This window comes from Drosophila willistoni, unplaced genomic scaffold (assembly GCF_018902025.1).
Source record: "Drosophila willistoni isolate 14030-0811.24 unplaced genomic scaffold, UCI_dwil_1.1 Seg209, whole genome shotgun sequence".
NCBI classification, from domain to species: domain Eukaryota; kingdom Metazoa; phylum Arthropoda; class Insecta; order Diptera; family Drosophilidae; genus Drosophila; species Drosophila willistoni.
In genome coordinates, this window is record NW_025814176.1 from 1,309,523 (window position 1) to 1,324,822 (window position 15,300).

The window sequence follows — 15,300 nt, forward strand, 5'->3', positions numbered from 1 at the left end:
GACTGTTGGCTAGATGGGCCATGAAATTGCAACAAGAATTGCAATCAGAATTTGAAAAAAAGTTTTTAGATAGTCTGGGAGAGTATCCAGATATACGAGTAGAAGATGGTTTTGTCTATATACAAACTGAACATGATGATGGAAATTTAGAAAATCAAGAATCGAGATGGAAACTGTGGATTCCATCTGGTTTGACGACTGAAGTCATATCCAGTGCTCATAATAGTGTTATATCAGCACATGGAGGAATAGCTAAGACCCTAGAATTAATAAGGAGATTATTGGCCAGGCATGGTGTCACAAGTGAGAGATTATGTACGTAACTGTGATATTTGCAAGTCTACCAAAGTCCCGAATTACATTTTAAAACCGCCGTTGGGAAAGCCAGCAGTTTCAATGCGTCCTTTTCAAAGGTTATACATAGACCTGCTCGGTCCATATCCACGCAGTAAGCGAGGCCATATTGGAGTGGTAATAGTTTTGGATCACTTTTCCAAATTTCATTGGCTGTGTCCGTTGAAGAAATTGACATCTCGTTTAATACAGGAGTTTCTTCAGGATCACATTTTCTTTATGTTTGGTATTCCGGAAATCCTAGTGAGCGATAACGGAGCACAATTCAAAGCGGTCGAATTTAACGCATGGCTAACGAAGCTTGGTATTAAGCATTTATATACAGCGTTGTATTCACCTCAAGCCAACGCCTCAGAACGGGTGAATCGATCAATCATAGCAGCGATTAGAGCTTATCTTAACAATGATCATAGAGAGTGGGATGAACATATTCCAGCAATTAGTCTTGGTCATCATGCGAGCATTAATTGTTCTCCATATCATACAGTTTTCGGCTTTGATATAGTCTACTAAGTAAGTTCAATTTATTAAATGAATCAATTAATCCCCTTAAGAAAGACGATCAATTGCAGTTGCTGAGAAAAGGAATAAAACAGCAAATTGCATCAGCAGCAGATAAAAACGCCAAGCAGTATAACTTGCGCACTAGGCAAATTCATTTTAGGATAGGCCAAGAAGTATTCAGAAGAAACTTCAGCCAGAGTAATTTTCAGAAAAATATGAATGCGAAATTCAATCCGCAATGGGTGAAATCTAGAGTTAGGGAATGTTTAGGGAATTGTTATTACGTTTTAGAAGACGTTCAAGGGAAATTGCAAGGAACATATCATGGCAAGGACATTAAACAATGAGGGTTTTCAGACTAATTCTCCGAGAAAACTCTAGAATTCGTCTGTGGTTGTGGAGGTGCCTTGATTAAAACTTGCAGCTCAAAAAAAAAAGAAGAAAAGAAAAAAAAAAAAGAAAAGAAACATAGGATGGCCGGAATTTAAATGACCCGCGTATGCACTGCTTGATTGCAGAAAGAAAGTTCACCACAGTGGTACATTTCTTTTTCCCATTATGCCAATAACGGATAATGTCACTTTGACAATTAACTTCGGGTCTAAATGAAGATCAAAGCTAGGCCTAGAGCATAGGCGAACTGTCTTGATAAATTCTTTTCAAATTGGCAACCGAGCGAAACAGTCCTTTTGCAGGAAGTGATAAAATTAATAGTTCATTTTTTTTTTTTGTGTTGTTAAAGTAACACAAGTAAATTTTTAATCCGAATGTCAAGAATGACAAAGACTATACAGAGAGAGAGAGAGCTTAAATAGAGTGCATACAGAGAGAGAGCACAGAGCGAGAACGTAGAGGGAGAGTACGGGAGTCTTGTTGGAGAAGCCGCGACGATCGGACGTCTTTGGAAGAACATCATATACATATATATAATTTGTATGAGCTCGATCAAATTTAAGCTGTAATAAACGTATCCAATAAATCGGTATCTTGACAAATCAGTAGTGGGATACGAAGACACACGGCTTTCGGAAAAGACGGAATAATTTATTTCATAAGTGATGAAATAAATTTAAGAATCCAACGAGACAAGGGAAAAAGACAACTGCAAAAGTGCAAAACGGTCACGATTTCCCGAAAGAGTAAAAGAGATATCTATAGGTCAACGAAACAGTGGAAGAAAGACAAAACGGCAAAGAAGCAAAACGGTCACGAAACTTCCAAAGCTGTAAAAAGACAAGGGTACATACAAGAAAAAAAAACGCGGGAAAAGACGCAACGGCATTAATCGCAAGACGGTCACGAATTCCCAAAGTAACGGAAAAAGGTTTGCACGGATTTCATGGGGAGGCAAACATCGACGTAGAAATCTCCACGAGAAAGGCAATCACAGAAAAGACGGAAAAAGTCCATACCTAACTATCGAATGTATCGATAGCACTTATCGATAAACCAATCGAGGGAAAGGTCCAGATCTAAAAAGCACGGAAAAAAAAAAAGAAAAGAGACAATTGACTAGAAAAAAAAAAGTTAAGAAAATGTTGGTGAAATTATCTACACTACAAGTGGCGGAGTTGGATATTATTTTACAGACAAATAATATTCATGTAAATGGTAACAAACAAGCCAAGATTGATGAAATTACGACAATTCTAGGAACGGACCAAATAAACACCGACGAATACGATTTCAACCAGCAAAATAGTACGATGCAGAGACAAATGGATGAACTGAAACAAATGGTAGCAGATTTATCGCAAGCTGTGTCAACGATCAACGTACGAACACAAAATCTGATGACGGAACGACAGGAGCGTGCAAATGAACCCGCAAGGTCGGAGGAAAACCATCAGCACGACGTAGTCGAGCAACAATCTATGGGACAACGAATAAGTCCACGGGACTACAAGAGTAATACATCGATAAAAGATGTTATAGGAATGCTTCCCGAATTTGACCCAATAAAAGGAGCAGTGAATTCGCAACAATTTTTGGACAAAGTAGAACAGTTACAGATCGTGTATGAGTGGAGAGATGCCACCATATTGTTTGCTGTACAGCAGAAACTAAGAGGTGTAGCTAAAGACTGGTTGGATTCACAAAGACTATATCAGACTTGGAGTCAATTTAAGGATGCACTACTAAAGGATTTTCCAAGTGTAGTTAATATATCAGATGTTTACAGGCAAATGATGCGCCGCAAGAGAAAGCATAACGAAACGTTAATTGAATACTTCTACTCAATGATGGCGATAGGTCGAAAAGGTAATATAGACGATAAATCCATCAACTCATATATTATCAACGGATTAAATCAGCAAGAGTCAACAAAAGCTTTACTAGCCATGAATTTATGTACATGTGCAGAATTGTTTCGGTCACTGGAGAATATGAATTCTTCATCCGTATGGCAGTCATACCGTACGGCGGAATACGCATCGTCAGATACCGCAAAGACCATGGAGGTTAACAAGGATAATAATGCTAAGGGTCCAAAATGCTTTAATTGTAATAATATTGGACATATCGCAGCCAAGTGTCCGGTTGAATCGAAAAAGCCAAGATGTTCGTTTTGCTCTAAGATAGGACATGAAGGAAAAGATTGCAGACTTAAGCGGTCAACGGTGTCGAAAGTTGATAGCATAAAGGATAAGAAGCGTCCCCCAATCTTGAAGAAAATACTTATTGAAGGACATGAATATGAGGCGTTTGTAGACACAGGCAGTGACAATACATTCATGCAAAAGTCTCAGGTACCGATCGACGCAGTTCTACAGGTTATGACCAATTCTTTCAGAGGTTTTGGAGGAGGAATTGTTGAGTCAAAGGAATGCCTGTTAACGGAGATCGTTTGGGATAACAAGCGAATAGATGTATGCATCTACGTAGTTCAAGATAAAGAACTTAATTATGCAGTCCTCTTAGGAAGGGATATTTTGTGTGCAGAGGATGAGACAAAGGTCGAAACGAAGTCAACTAATTCTCCGACGGAGGTAAAATGCGAGTTTGATATCGGCGCTGAGGTTGACGATCCTCAGCGCAAACAGGTGAGTGATCTATTGAACGCTTATACAGAATGCTTTGCCGAAGATTTTTCAAATATTGGCAGATGCAAATCAACAAAGATGGAGATCAAAGTAACAACCACGAATCCAATTGTGGGACGGCGATATCAAGTACCATTTGCAAAAAGAGATGCATTACGAACAGTAGTAGATGAACTTCTGAAGTACAACATAATCCAACGAAGCACATCACCACATGCAGCATCCTCGATTTTGGTGCCCAAACCCAATGGAGAACATCGCTTATGTGTTGATTTCAAAACCCTCAACGCAGTCACAGTAAAGCAACACTACCCGATGCCAGTCGTAGAAGAGCAATTGGCAAAGTTAGCAGGAAATCATTTCTTTACAACGCTGGATATGACGTCTGGATATTATCAAATAGAAATGAGCAACGAGAGCAACGAGAGCAACGTCTGGATATTATCAAATAGAAATGAGCAACGGTTAAATCCGAGGGATTAACTCTACGTCCATCTAAGTGCAAGTTCATGAAAAAAGAAGTCAAATTTCTAGGTCATATTGTTACTGGTAAAGGAATTCAACCAGGAAAAAAAAGACACAATGTATAGCTGAATATCCGCAGCCAACGAATGAAATAGAAATACGGAGATTTTTGGGAATTACTGGATTCTTCCGTAAATTTGTTCCAAATTATAGCATAATAGCACAACCATTGAGTATGCTTTTAAAGAAAAAACAAAACTTTATATGGACACCTGATCAAAATGAAGCTTTCAATCGTTTAAAAGAAGCTATTACAACGGAACCAGTCTTAACGCTATATGACCCAACGAAATATCATGAAGTGCATACGGATGCGAGCACCACAGGAATTTCAGCAATACTATTTCAACAGGAAGACGAGGATATCAAGCCGGTATTTTACTTCAGTAGACTTTGTACGGATTCTGAAAGTCGGTATTGAAGCCATGCACTGGAAGTTTTAGCTATAGCCGAATCATTGGAAAGATTCCGGGTATACCTTCTTGGATCTCAATTTTCAGTAATAACGGATTGCAACGCTGTAGCAACATTAAAGAACTCAACCGCTCTTCAGCCGCCTATTGCGCGATGGTGGCTCAGACTCCAAGAAATCGACTTCATATGTAAGCACCGACCGGGCTTAGATTTACCACATGTAGATGGAATGAGCAGACAACCAGTACTTAAGGAACAAAGCAGCATTATGGAAACAGATGGCATATTTAAAGTCATCCTAATAGATGATGACTGGGTGTATACCATGCAAAAGCAAGATCCAAAGCTAAAGCAAATTTTTGAAATATTTCAAATGAAAGATAAAAGTGCTGATTGGAAGCAAATAAAAAACGATTATGTCATTTCTAAAAGCAGGTTACTAAGAAAAACAGATAAAGGCGATAAATTAGTAGTTCCTTAAGCAGTTCGTTGGAGAATTACTAAAAGCAACCACGATGACGAGGTCAGTACAGTGCGCAGAAGACAATGGAACGAATTGGTCGTTATTTTTGGTTCCCGAGGATGAGGAAATTTATTAAGTCATATATAGACTCATGTCCCGAATGCTGTATCAATAAAATAAAAGGAGGAAAACCAGATGGAGAAATGCACTTGCAGGACGTAATACCGATGCCATTCCGGACAATAAATATCGATCATATTGGACCATTTCCGAAAAGCAAGAGCGGAAATATTTACATTTTGGTGATAGTATGCGCATTCACCAAGTTCACCATATTAGTCGCAACACGCAACACAAAGACCATCCCAGTTATTAAAGCGCTTTCGCACATGTTTGGTATTTTTGGACAACCATTACGTATCATATCAGATAGAGGTACTTCGTTTACATCAAAGGAATTCAAAGATTTTGTGCAAAACTATGGCATACAACATATTAAAACAGCAGTGCGCACACCACGCGTCAACGGTCAAGCTGAGAGAATGAATAAAACACTACTAAACGCGCTGAAAACAAGTACGGATAAAAACAAGGATTGGGATCAACAGTTGTTCAACATACAGTGGAGTATGAATACAAACGTGAATTCAACGACAAAATTTTCTCCGAACGATTTGGTATTTAATTTTAATCCCAAAGATGTATCGTATAACCGAATTATACAAGCAATGACGGTAGACCAGTTTGAAGAAACGGATGTACAACTAAATCGTCATCAAGCGGCAGAAAATATAAAAGCTGAACAGGAAAAATGGAAAAAAAGATTCGACTTGAAGCATGCCAAACCTCAAAAATTTGAAGTAGATGATTTAGTAGTCATTGACTATGTACCGATGGCTACAGGAGACACTCATAAATTAGACCCAGCGTTTAAAGGACCGTACGTCGTAACGAAAGTTTTAGGAAACGATCGCTACATTGTAGAAGACCTACCCGATCGTTCAGTATCTCAACGACGTTACAGTAATGTAATATCGAGCGATCACATGAAACCATGGTGTGTTTTGATTCCGGGTCTAGACATCGAAAAAGAAGGCTACGACTACATAGGAATCAACGAAGAGGGGTCAGGAGAGGCCGGATGTCAAGAATGACAAAGACTATACAGAGAGAGAGAGAGAGCTTAAATAGAGTGCATACAGAGAGAGAGCACAGAGCGAGAACGTAGAGGGAGAGTACGGTATATATATATATACGCCATATATGTATATGATTTTTTTTGTTAGACAAATATAAAGCCCAAATTTTGGTATCGATGATTTCCAAAGCCGGAATTCCAAGATATTTATGTTGGATAGTGCAAGCAGCGAAGAAGTTATTCACCAAAGGGGACGAAGCAATTACATTGGCGACCATCTGATCAGACAAATTTCGTTACCGGCAAGTGCTAGGCAAGCGGTGAGAAGCGGTGAGAGACAAACGGCAGAAAACCCAAAGGGCAAAGCCCAAAGAAAATCTATCAAAGTTAAAAAAGTGAAGAATGTTGAAAACGAGTGAAAAACGGTCTAACCAGGGTGAAAAGAAAGTTAAAAGGCCAGATGAAAAATGTTGAAAACGAGTGAAAACGAAAAGTGTTATTTTTTTTTGTTAAAATATGTATATAAGCACCGCAGTATGTCTATCTCTTTCTTATTATTCTCGAATGATCCGATCTGTGAATTGTAACAGACATTCTTTCATTTCTGCTTAACATTCTTTTTCTCGCTGCCTGCACTGCAGCGAATATTCTTATACATAAGTTTAGTCTCTAATAAACCTCTACTCGAATAGTTTAAGTCTAGGTAATGTTATATAATCGAAAGTAAGAACAAGTGCATGAGAGGTTGCAAGTAATAATCAGTAATAGTAATAATAATAATGTGCAAGTAATAATAAGTAATAATAATAATGTGCAAGTAATAATTAGTAATAGTAATAATAATAATGTACAAGTAATAATTGGTAATAAGAAAGAGAAAACAGTGGGAGTGAAGCAAGTGGAAAAAAAAAGGCGAACAAATTTGCAAAGAAGAAAACGTCGCGAGGTAACATACACTGAAAATGAGAAAAAAAGTAAAGACATAAATAAATTAAAAAAAATTAAGCAGAATAAAAGCAAGAATAAAATCTAATGAAAAATTGAAAGGTCAAAAAAAATCTATAACAAAAAAAAATTAAGAAAGTGAAAACATAGAAGAAAAGAAGGCCTTCGTCGGACGCTACAAGGGTGAGTTTTTCTACTAAATTTTTTTGTTACCAAATTTGTATATTAAGCGAAGTCGGAGAGATTAAGCAAGTGTATTCAATGCAAAGACAAGAGCGAAAACAATTGTCGTTGCTTACCTCCACTCCGTTTGCCCCACTATATATTTTATATACTTCTAATGTTGTTTCAAATAAAATCATGCGTAAAGAAAAGAAATAAGAATGAAATGAAAAGTGAAAAGAATCAAAAATATAAGAAAGAGTGAATAGATATGCATAAATTTTTGGTTTGAAGACGTTTTGTATGCGAATTTATATGCTGCATATGGGACGACGCATATGGCGTGACGTTTTGCTTTTGCACAATAAAATTATGCCGAGTGCTTAGAATATTTTTTTTTGATTTTGGATTTATTAATCTTTGAATATGAATCGTTATGCGGTAAAGTTTCGAGCTATATATTTTTTTAGAAATTACAAATTAATATGTTGATCATTTATGAAATTGTAAATTTTCTTATATATTATAGAATGGTTTTGGGTTTTTTTTTTATGAGTTAACTTTGTTCTCAGAGATACAACTGAATGAAATATTAGATTTTAAGAAATGAATGATTGTGGAAAATTTAATTTAAGTGAATGATAATGATATTTATAATGAGGTAATTTTCTGAATTTTCTTTTTGGGCAATCTAATGTGAATAAGGACGTTTGTTTTGAGATTTTCCACTAGCGCTGAAAGGAAAATCATGGTAGGGTGGGTAGAGAGCGCGGCTGTAAATTCACCTATGCAGCCAACACTAGGACTATTTTTTTCTATTCTTTTCTCTCTATTCTATTTCGAGTTTCAGCACAGGGACTTTATTTAAAGTTGCTGACGTGTGAGTGGGTGAAACACATTCGTCAAAGAACCACCCCAGCCGATTGTCATGCTAGCCGCATTAAGAATCCCGCAGATGAATCGAGTAAACACCAAGATAGGCCTCACACAATAACGTATAGTTGCCGATTGCAATGGTTGGTAAGCCTTTGTGGTTTCGTATTTGTGGATATTTAGTTGCCCATCAACAGCATTGAGGCGTTGTACGTTTCAACAGCAGCGATCAAATCCATGGTATTCAGTTACATAAGTTCTTGGACGCCAGCGAATTGGCATACGCAGCAGTCTGTAACCTCCGCCAGGGGGAAAGAACCTATCTCAGCTTCGTGGCCTCCAAGGCAAAAGTGACACCGTTGAGTCCACTATCTATACCAAGGATGGAACTGCTGGCCGCAGTGGTCACATGGCTACACGGTCCAGACTATTTGCTGCAGGATCAACACGAGTGCCCAAAATGCGATGATCTGGGGCCACCAAGCAATGCTGAAGTCAGGCATAACATACTCTTCATGGACAATTCGCCGATGGAGCTAAAACTTAACGCTTAACGCTGAAACTTAACGCGCCGACCTGGCTGTGTTTAAGTAAAATTTTAGATTTTCGTATTCGATATCTAAAATTTTTTCAATATTACGATTGCAATAAAGTATTAATTATTCACTTCTTGCTAGCAGTTGTCTTGGCTTTTTGCCTTCTTGACGGTAGCAGGAGCAGCTGCCTTTTTGGTTGGCTTTTTTGGTTTAGCCGATGATACGGCAACTGTTTTAGCTTTTGGCTTAGTTGAACTCGACTTAGATTTCGATGCGACAGGTTTGGATTTTACAGTTCCTGTTTTCTTAGCATCCTTTACCTTTACCTTTTCACTTTTCTTTTTATTGGCTGTCTTTTTGGTTGCGACTGCCTTTTTGGCCTTTGGTTTCTTATCAACAGAGCCAGCACCAGTTACTTTTTTGCTACCGATTGCTTTCTTTTTAGCTGCTGCTGAGTTACCTTTTTCGGTTTACTTTTCTTTTCTACAGAGGCAACCTTTGGCTTCGGTTCCTCTTTAGCGGCAGCAGACAGTTTAAATGAACCAGAGGCACCCTTTCCTTTTGTTGGGTCTTAAGACCCAAGGCTATATGACCCAACGAAATATCATGAAGTGCATACGGATGCGAGCACCACAGGAATTTCAGCAATACTATTTCAACAGGAAGACGAGGATATCAAGCCGGTATTTTACTTCAGTAGACTTTGTACGGATTCTGAAAGTCGGTATTGAAGCCATGCACTGGAAGTTTTAGCTATAGCCGAATCATTGGAAAGATTCCGGGTATACCTTCTTGGATCTCAATTTTCAGTAATAACGGATTGCAACGCTGTAGCAACATTAAAGAACTCAACCGCTCTTCAGCCGCCTATTGCGCGATGGTGGCTCAGACTCCAAGAATTCGACTTCATATGTAAGCACCGACCGGGCTTAGATTTACCACATGTAGATGGAATGAGCAGACAACCAGTACTTAAGGAACAAAGCAGCATTATGGAAACAGATGGCATTTTTAAAGTCATCCCAATAGATGATGACTGGGTGTATACCATGCAAAAGCAAGATCCAAAGCTAAAGCAAATTTTTGAAATATTTCAAATGAAAGATAAAAGTGCTGATTGGAAGCAAATAAAAAACGATTATGTCATTTCTAAAAGCAGGTTACTAAGAAAAACAGATAAAGGCGATAAATTAGTAGATCCTCAAGCAGATCGTTGGAGAATTACTAAAAGCAACCACGATAACGTAGGTCATTACAGTGCGCAGAAGACAATGGAACGAATTGGTCGTTATTTTTGGTTCCCGAGGATGAGGAAATTTATTAAGTCATATATAGACTCATGTCCCGAATGCTGTATCAATAAAATAAAAGGAGGAAAACCAGATGGAGAAATACACTTGCAGGACGTAATACCGATGCCATTCCGGACAATAAATATCGATCATATTGGACCATTTCCGAAAAGCAAGAGCGGAAATATTTACATTTTGGTGATAGTATGCGCATTCACCAAGTTCACCATATTAGTCGCAACACGCAACACAAAGACCATCCCAGTTATTAAAGCGCTTTCGCACATGTTTGGTATTTTTGGACAACCATTACGTATCATATCAGATAGAGGTACTTCGTTTACATCAAAGGAATTCAAAGATTTTGTGCAAAACTATGGCATACAACATATTAAAACAGCAGTGCGCACACCACGCGCCAACGGTCAAGCTGAGAGAATGAATAAAACACTACTAAACGCGCTGAAAACAAGTACATATAAAAACAAGGATTGGGATCAACAGTTGTTCAACATACAGTGGAGTATGAATACAAACGTGAATTCAACGACAAAATTTTCTCCGAACGATTTGGTATTTAATTTTAATCCCAAAGATGTATCGTATAACCGAATTATACAAGCAATGACGGAAGACCAGTTTGAAGAAACGGATGTACAACTAAATCGTCATCAAGCGGCAGAAAATATAAAAGCTGAACAGGAAAAATGGAAAAAAAGATTCGACTTGAAGCATGCCAAACCTCAAAAATTTGAAGTAGATGATTTAGTAGTCATTGACTATGTACCGATGGCTACAGGAGACACTCATAAATTAGACCCAGCGTTTAAAGGACCGTACGTCGTAACGAAAGTTTTAGGAAACGATCGCTACATTGTAGAAGACCTACCCGATCGTTCAGTATCTCAACGACGTTACAGTAATGTAATATCGAGCGATCACATGAAACCATGGTGTGTTTTGATTCCGGGTCTAGACATCGAAGAAGAAGGCTACGACTACATAGGAATCAACGAAGAGGAGTCAGGAGAGGCCGGATGTCAAGAATGACAAAGACTATACAGAGAGAGAGAGAGAGCTTAAATAGAGTGCATACAGAGAGAGAGCACAGAGGGAGAGTACGGGAGTCTTGTTGGAGAAGCCGCGACGATCGGACGTCTTTGGAAGTACACCATATACATATATATAATTTGTATGAGTTCGATCAAATTTAAGCTGTAATAAACGTATCCAATAAATTGGTATCTTGACACAAATAAATACAAGCCATCCTTCATGGTTTTGAATCGGTGATAAAAAGAAACCAATTATGTTGGTGTTCTCTATTTCAAGATATACTTCTTGAGTAAGTGTTAATTTTTTTTTTGATTGAATAAAATTTGGTAATTTTGCAAATAAAATTTTTGCACGCAGATTTGCCAAGTCTCGGTATGTTCGTTCATAATGCCAAAATAAGGAAATTAAAATGTATTGCTTTGATTAAGTAGAAGGTAATTATACAGCTCTAGAAAAAAAAACGCATTAACGACATTCATATTCATCCCATATATGTATATGATTTTTTTTGTTAGACAAATATAAAGCCCAAATTTTGGTATCGATGATTTCCAAAGCCGGAATTCCAAGATATTTATGTTGGATAGTGCAAGCAGCGAAGAAGTTATTCACCAAAGGGGACGAAGCAATTACATTGGCGACCATCTGATCAGACAAATTTCGTTACCGGCAAGTGCTAGGCAAGCGGTGAGAAGCGGTGAGAGACAAACGGCAGAAAACCCAAAGGGCAAAGCCCAAAGAAAATCTATCAAAGTTAAAAAAGTGAAGAATGTTGAAAACGAGTGAAAAACGGTCTAACCAGGGTGAAAAGAAAGTTAAAAGGCCAGATGAAAAATGTTGAAAACGAGTGAAAACGAAAAGTGTTATTTTTTTTTTGTTAAAATATGTATATAAGCACAGCAGTATGTCATTCTCTTTCTTATTATTCTCGAATGATCCGATCTGTGAATTGTAACGGACATTCTTTCATTTCTGCTTAACATTCTTTTTCTCGCTGCCTGCACTGCAGCGAATATTCTTATACATAAGAGGTTGCAAGTAATAATCAGTAATAGTAATAATAATAATGTGCAAGTAATAATAAGTAATAATAATAATGTGCAAGTAATAATTAGTAATAGTAATAATAATAATGTACAAGTAATAATTGGTAATAAGAAAGAGAAAACAGTGGGAGTGAAGCAAGTGGAAAAAAAAGGCGAACAAATTTGCAAAGAAGAAAACGTCGCGAGGTAACATACACTGAAAATAAGAAAAAAAGTAAAGACATAAATAAATTAAAAAAAATTAAGCAGAATAAAAGCAAGAATAAAATCTAATGAAAAATTGAAAGGTCAAAAAAAATCTATAACAAAAAAAAATTAAGAAAGTGAAAACATAGAAGAAAAGAAGGCCTTCGTCGGACGCTACAAGGGTGAGTTTTTCTACTTAATTTTTTTGTTACCAAATTTGTATATTAAGCGAAGTCGGAGAGATTAAGCAAGTGTATTCAATGCAAAGACAAGAGCGAAAACAATTGTCGTTGCTTACCTCCACTCCGTTTGCCCCACTATATATTTTATATACTTCTAATGTTGTTTCAAATAAAATCATGCGTAAAGAAAAGAAATAAGAATGAAATGAAAAGTGAAAAGAATCAAAAATATAAGAAAGAGTGAATAGATATGCATAAATTTTTTGTTTGAAGACGTTTTGTATGCGAATTTATACGCTGCATATGGGACGACGCATATGGCGTGACGTTTTGCTTTTGCACAATTAAATTATGCCGAGTGTTTAGAATATTTTTTTTTGATTTTGGATTTATTAATCTTTGAATATGAATCGTTATGCGGTAAAGTTTCGAGCTATATATTTTTTTAGAAATTACAAATTAATATGTTGATCATTTATAAAATTGTAAATTTTCTTATATATTATAGAATGGTTTTGGGTTTTTTTTTTATGAGTTAACTTTGTTCTCAGAGATACAACTGAATGAAATATTAGATTTTAAGAAATGAATGATTGTGGAAAATTTAATTTAAGTGAATGATAATGATATTTATAATGAGGTAATTTTCTGAATTTTCTTTTTGGGCAATCTAATGTGAATAAGGACGTTTGTTTTGAGATTTTCCACTAGCGCTGAAAGGAAAATCATGGTAGGGTGGGTAGAGAGCGCGGCTGTAAATTCACCTATGCAGCCAACACTTGGACTATTTTTTTCTATTCTTTTCTCTCTATTCTATTTCGAGTTTCAGCACAGGGACTTTATTTAAAGTTGCTGACGTGTGAGTGGGTGAAACACATTCGTCAAAGAACCACCCCAGCCGATTGTCATGCTAGCCGCATTAAGAATCCCGCAGATGAATCGAGTAAACACCAAGATAGGCCTCACACAATAACGTATAGTTGCCGATTGCAATGGTTGGTAAGCCTTTGTGGTTTCGTATTTGTGGATATTTAGTTGCCCATCAACAGCATTGAGGCGTTGTACGTTTCAACAGCAGCGATCAAATCCATGGTATTCAGTTACATAAGTTCTTGGACGCCAGCGAATTGGCATACGCAGCAGTCTGTAACCTCCGCCAGGGGGAAAGAACCTATCTCAGCTTCGTGGCCTCCAAGGCAAAAGTGACACCGTTGAGTCCACTATCTATACCAAGGATGGAACTGCTGGCCGCAGTGGTCACATGGCTACACGGTCCAGACTATTTGCTGCAGGATCAACACGAGTGCCCAAAATGCGATGATCTGGGGCCACCAAGCAATGCTGAAGTCAGGCATAACATACTCTTCATGGACAATTCGCCGATGGAGCTAAAACTTAACGCTTAACGCTGAAACTTAACGCGCCGACCTGGCTGTGTTTAAATAAAATTTTAGATTTTCGTATTCGATATCTAAAATTTTTTCAATATTACGATTGCAATAAAGTATTAATTATTCACTTCTTGCTAGCAGTTGTCTTGGCTTTTTGCCTTCTTGACGGTAGCAGGAGCAGCTGCCTTTTTGGTTGGCTTTTTTGGTTTAGCCGATGATACGGCAACTGTTTTAGCTTTTGGCTTAGTTGAACTCGACTTAGATTTCGATGCGACAGGTTTGGATTTTACAGTTCCTGTTTTCTTAGCATCCTTTACCTTTACCTTTTCACTCTTCTTTTTATCGGCTGTCTTTTTGGTTGCGACTGCCTTTTTGGCCTTTGGTTTCTTATCAACAGAGCCAGCACCAGTTATTTTTTTGCTACCGATTGCTTTCTTTTTAGCTGCTGCTGATTGAGTTACCTTTTTCGGTTTACTTTTCTTTTCTACAGAGGCAACCTTTGGCTTCGGTTCCTCTTTAGCGGCAGCAGACAGTTTAAATGAACCAGAGGCACCCTTTCCTTTTGTTTGGATCATTTTACCATTTCCGACAGCTGACTTTAAGTACCTCTTGATAAATGGTGCAAGTTTCTGGGCATCGCACTTGTATGTGGCACTAATATATTTTTAGATTGCCAGTAGTGAGGAGCCACCACGTTCTTTTAAGTTTTTAATCGAAGCGTCTACCATTTGCTGAGTTGGTGGATGCGATGGTGGAGCAGTTGATTTTTTGGCCTTTGTTGACGACGCTGCCGATGTTTTTTTGGCAGCCACCTTCTTATCAACAGCCACAGGAGATGCTGATGTTGCTGCTACTGAATCAGACATTATACACTTTATTATCAAACAAATATATATCACCAAATACACTTTTAAATATAATGATTGTGTGAAAATTTCGCTATGACATAGGCCCTCATTCAAATGAGAATCGAAGCCGTATGAACATGTCTATGGTATTGGACGATTAAAATGTTAGTTTTGTTAAATAGTGCTCGTATAATGCTGTTTTCACTCTTAATAATAAGAAAATTTATAAAAAATATTTTCTCACAATATTAATAATTGTTGTAGAATTTATATTCCAATCTTTTTTTATATATAATTTCATGGATTCATTTTGAATAGGCAATCAAATTTCAACTATATGT

General features: G+C 37.4%; 1 protein-coding gene and 1 pseudogene across 1 annotated transcript; one reads left to right on the forward strand and one right to left on the reverse strand.

Annotated features, from left to right (window-relative positions):
- Positions 1-2,393: 2,393 nt before the first annotated feature.
- LOC124461137 lies at positions 2,394-4,385 on the forward strand. Its single transcript, XM_047012695.1, has one exon. The coding sequence runs from the start codon at positions 2,394-2,396 to the stop codon at positions 4,383-4,385; it is 1,992 nt and encodes a 663-aa protein (XP_046868651.1).
- Positions 4,386-14,163: 9,778 nt separating this feature from the next.
- Positions 14,164-15,037, reverse strand: LOC124461116 (annotated as a pseudogene).
- Positions 15,038-15,300: the final 263 nt, after the last annotated feature.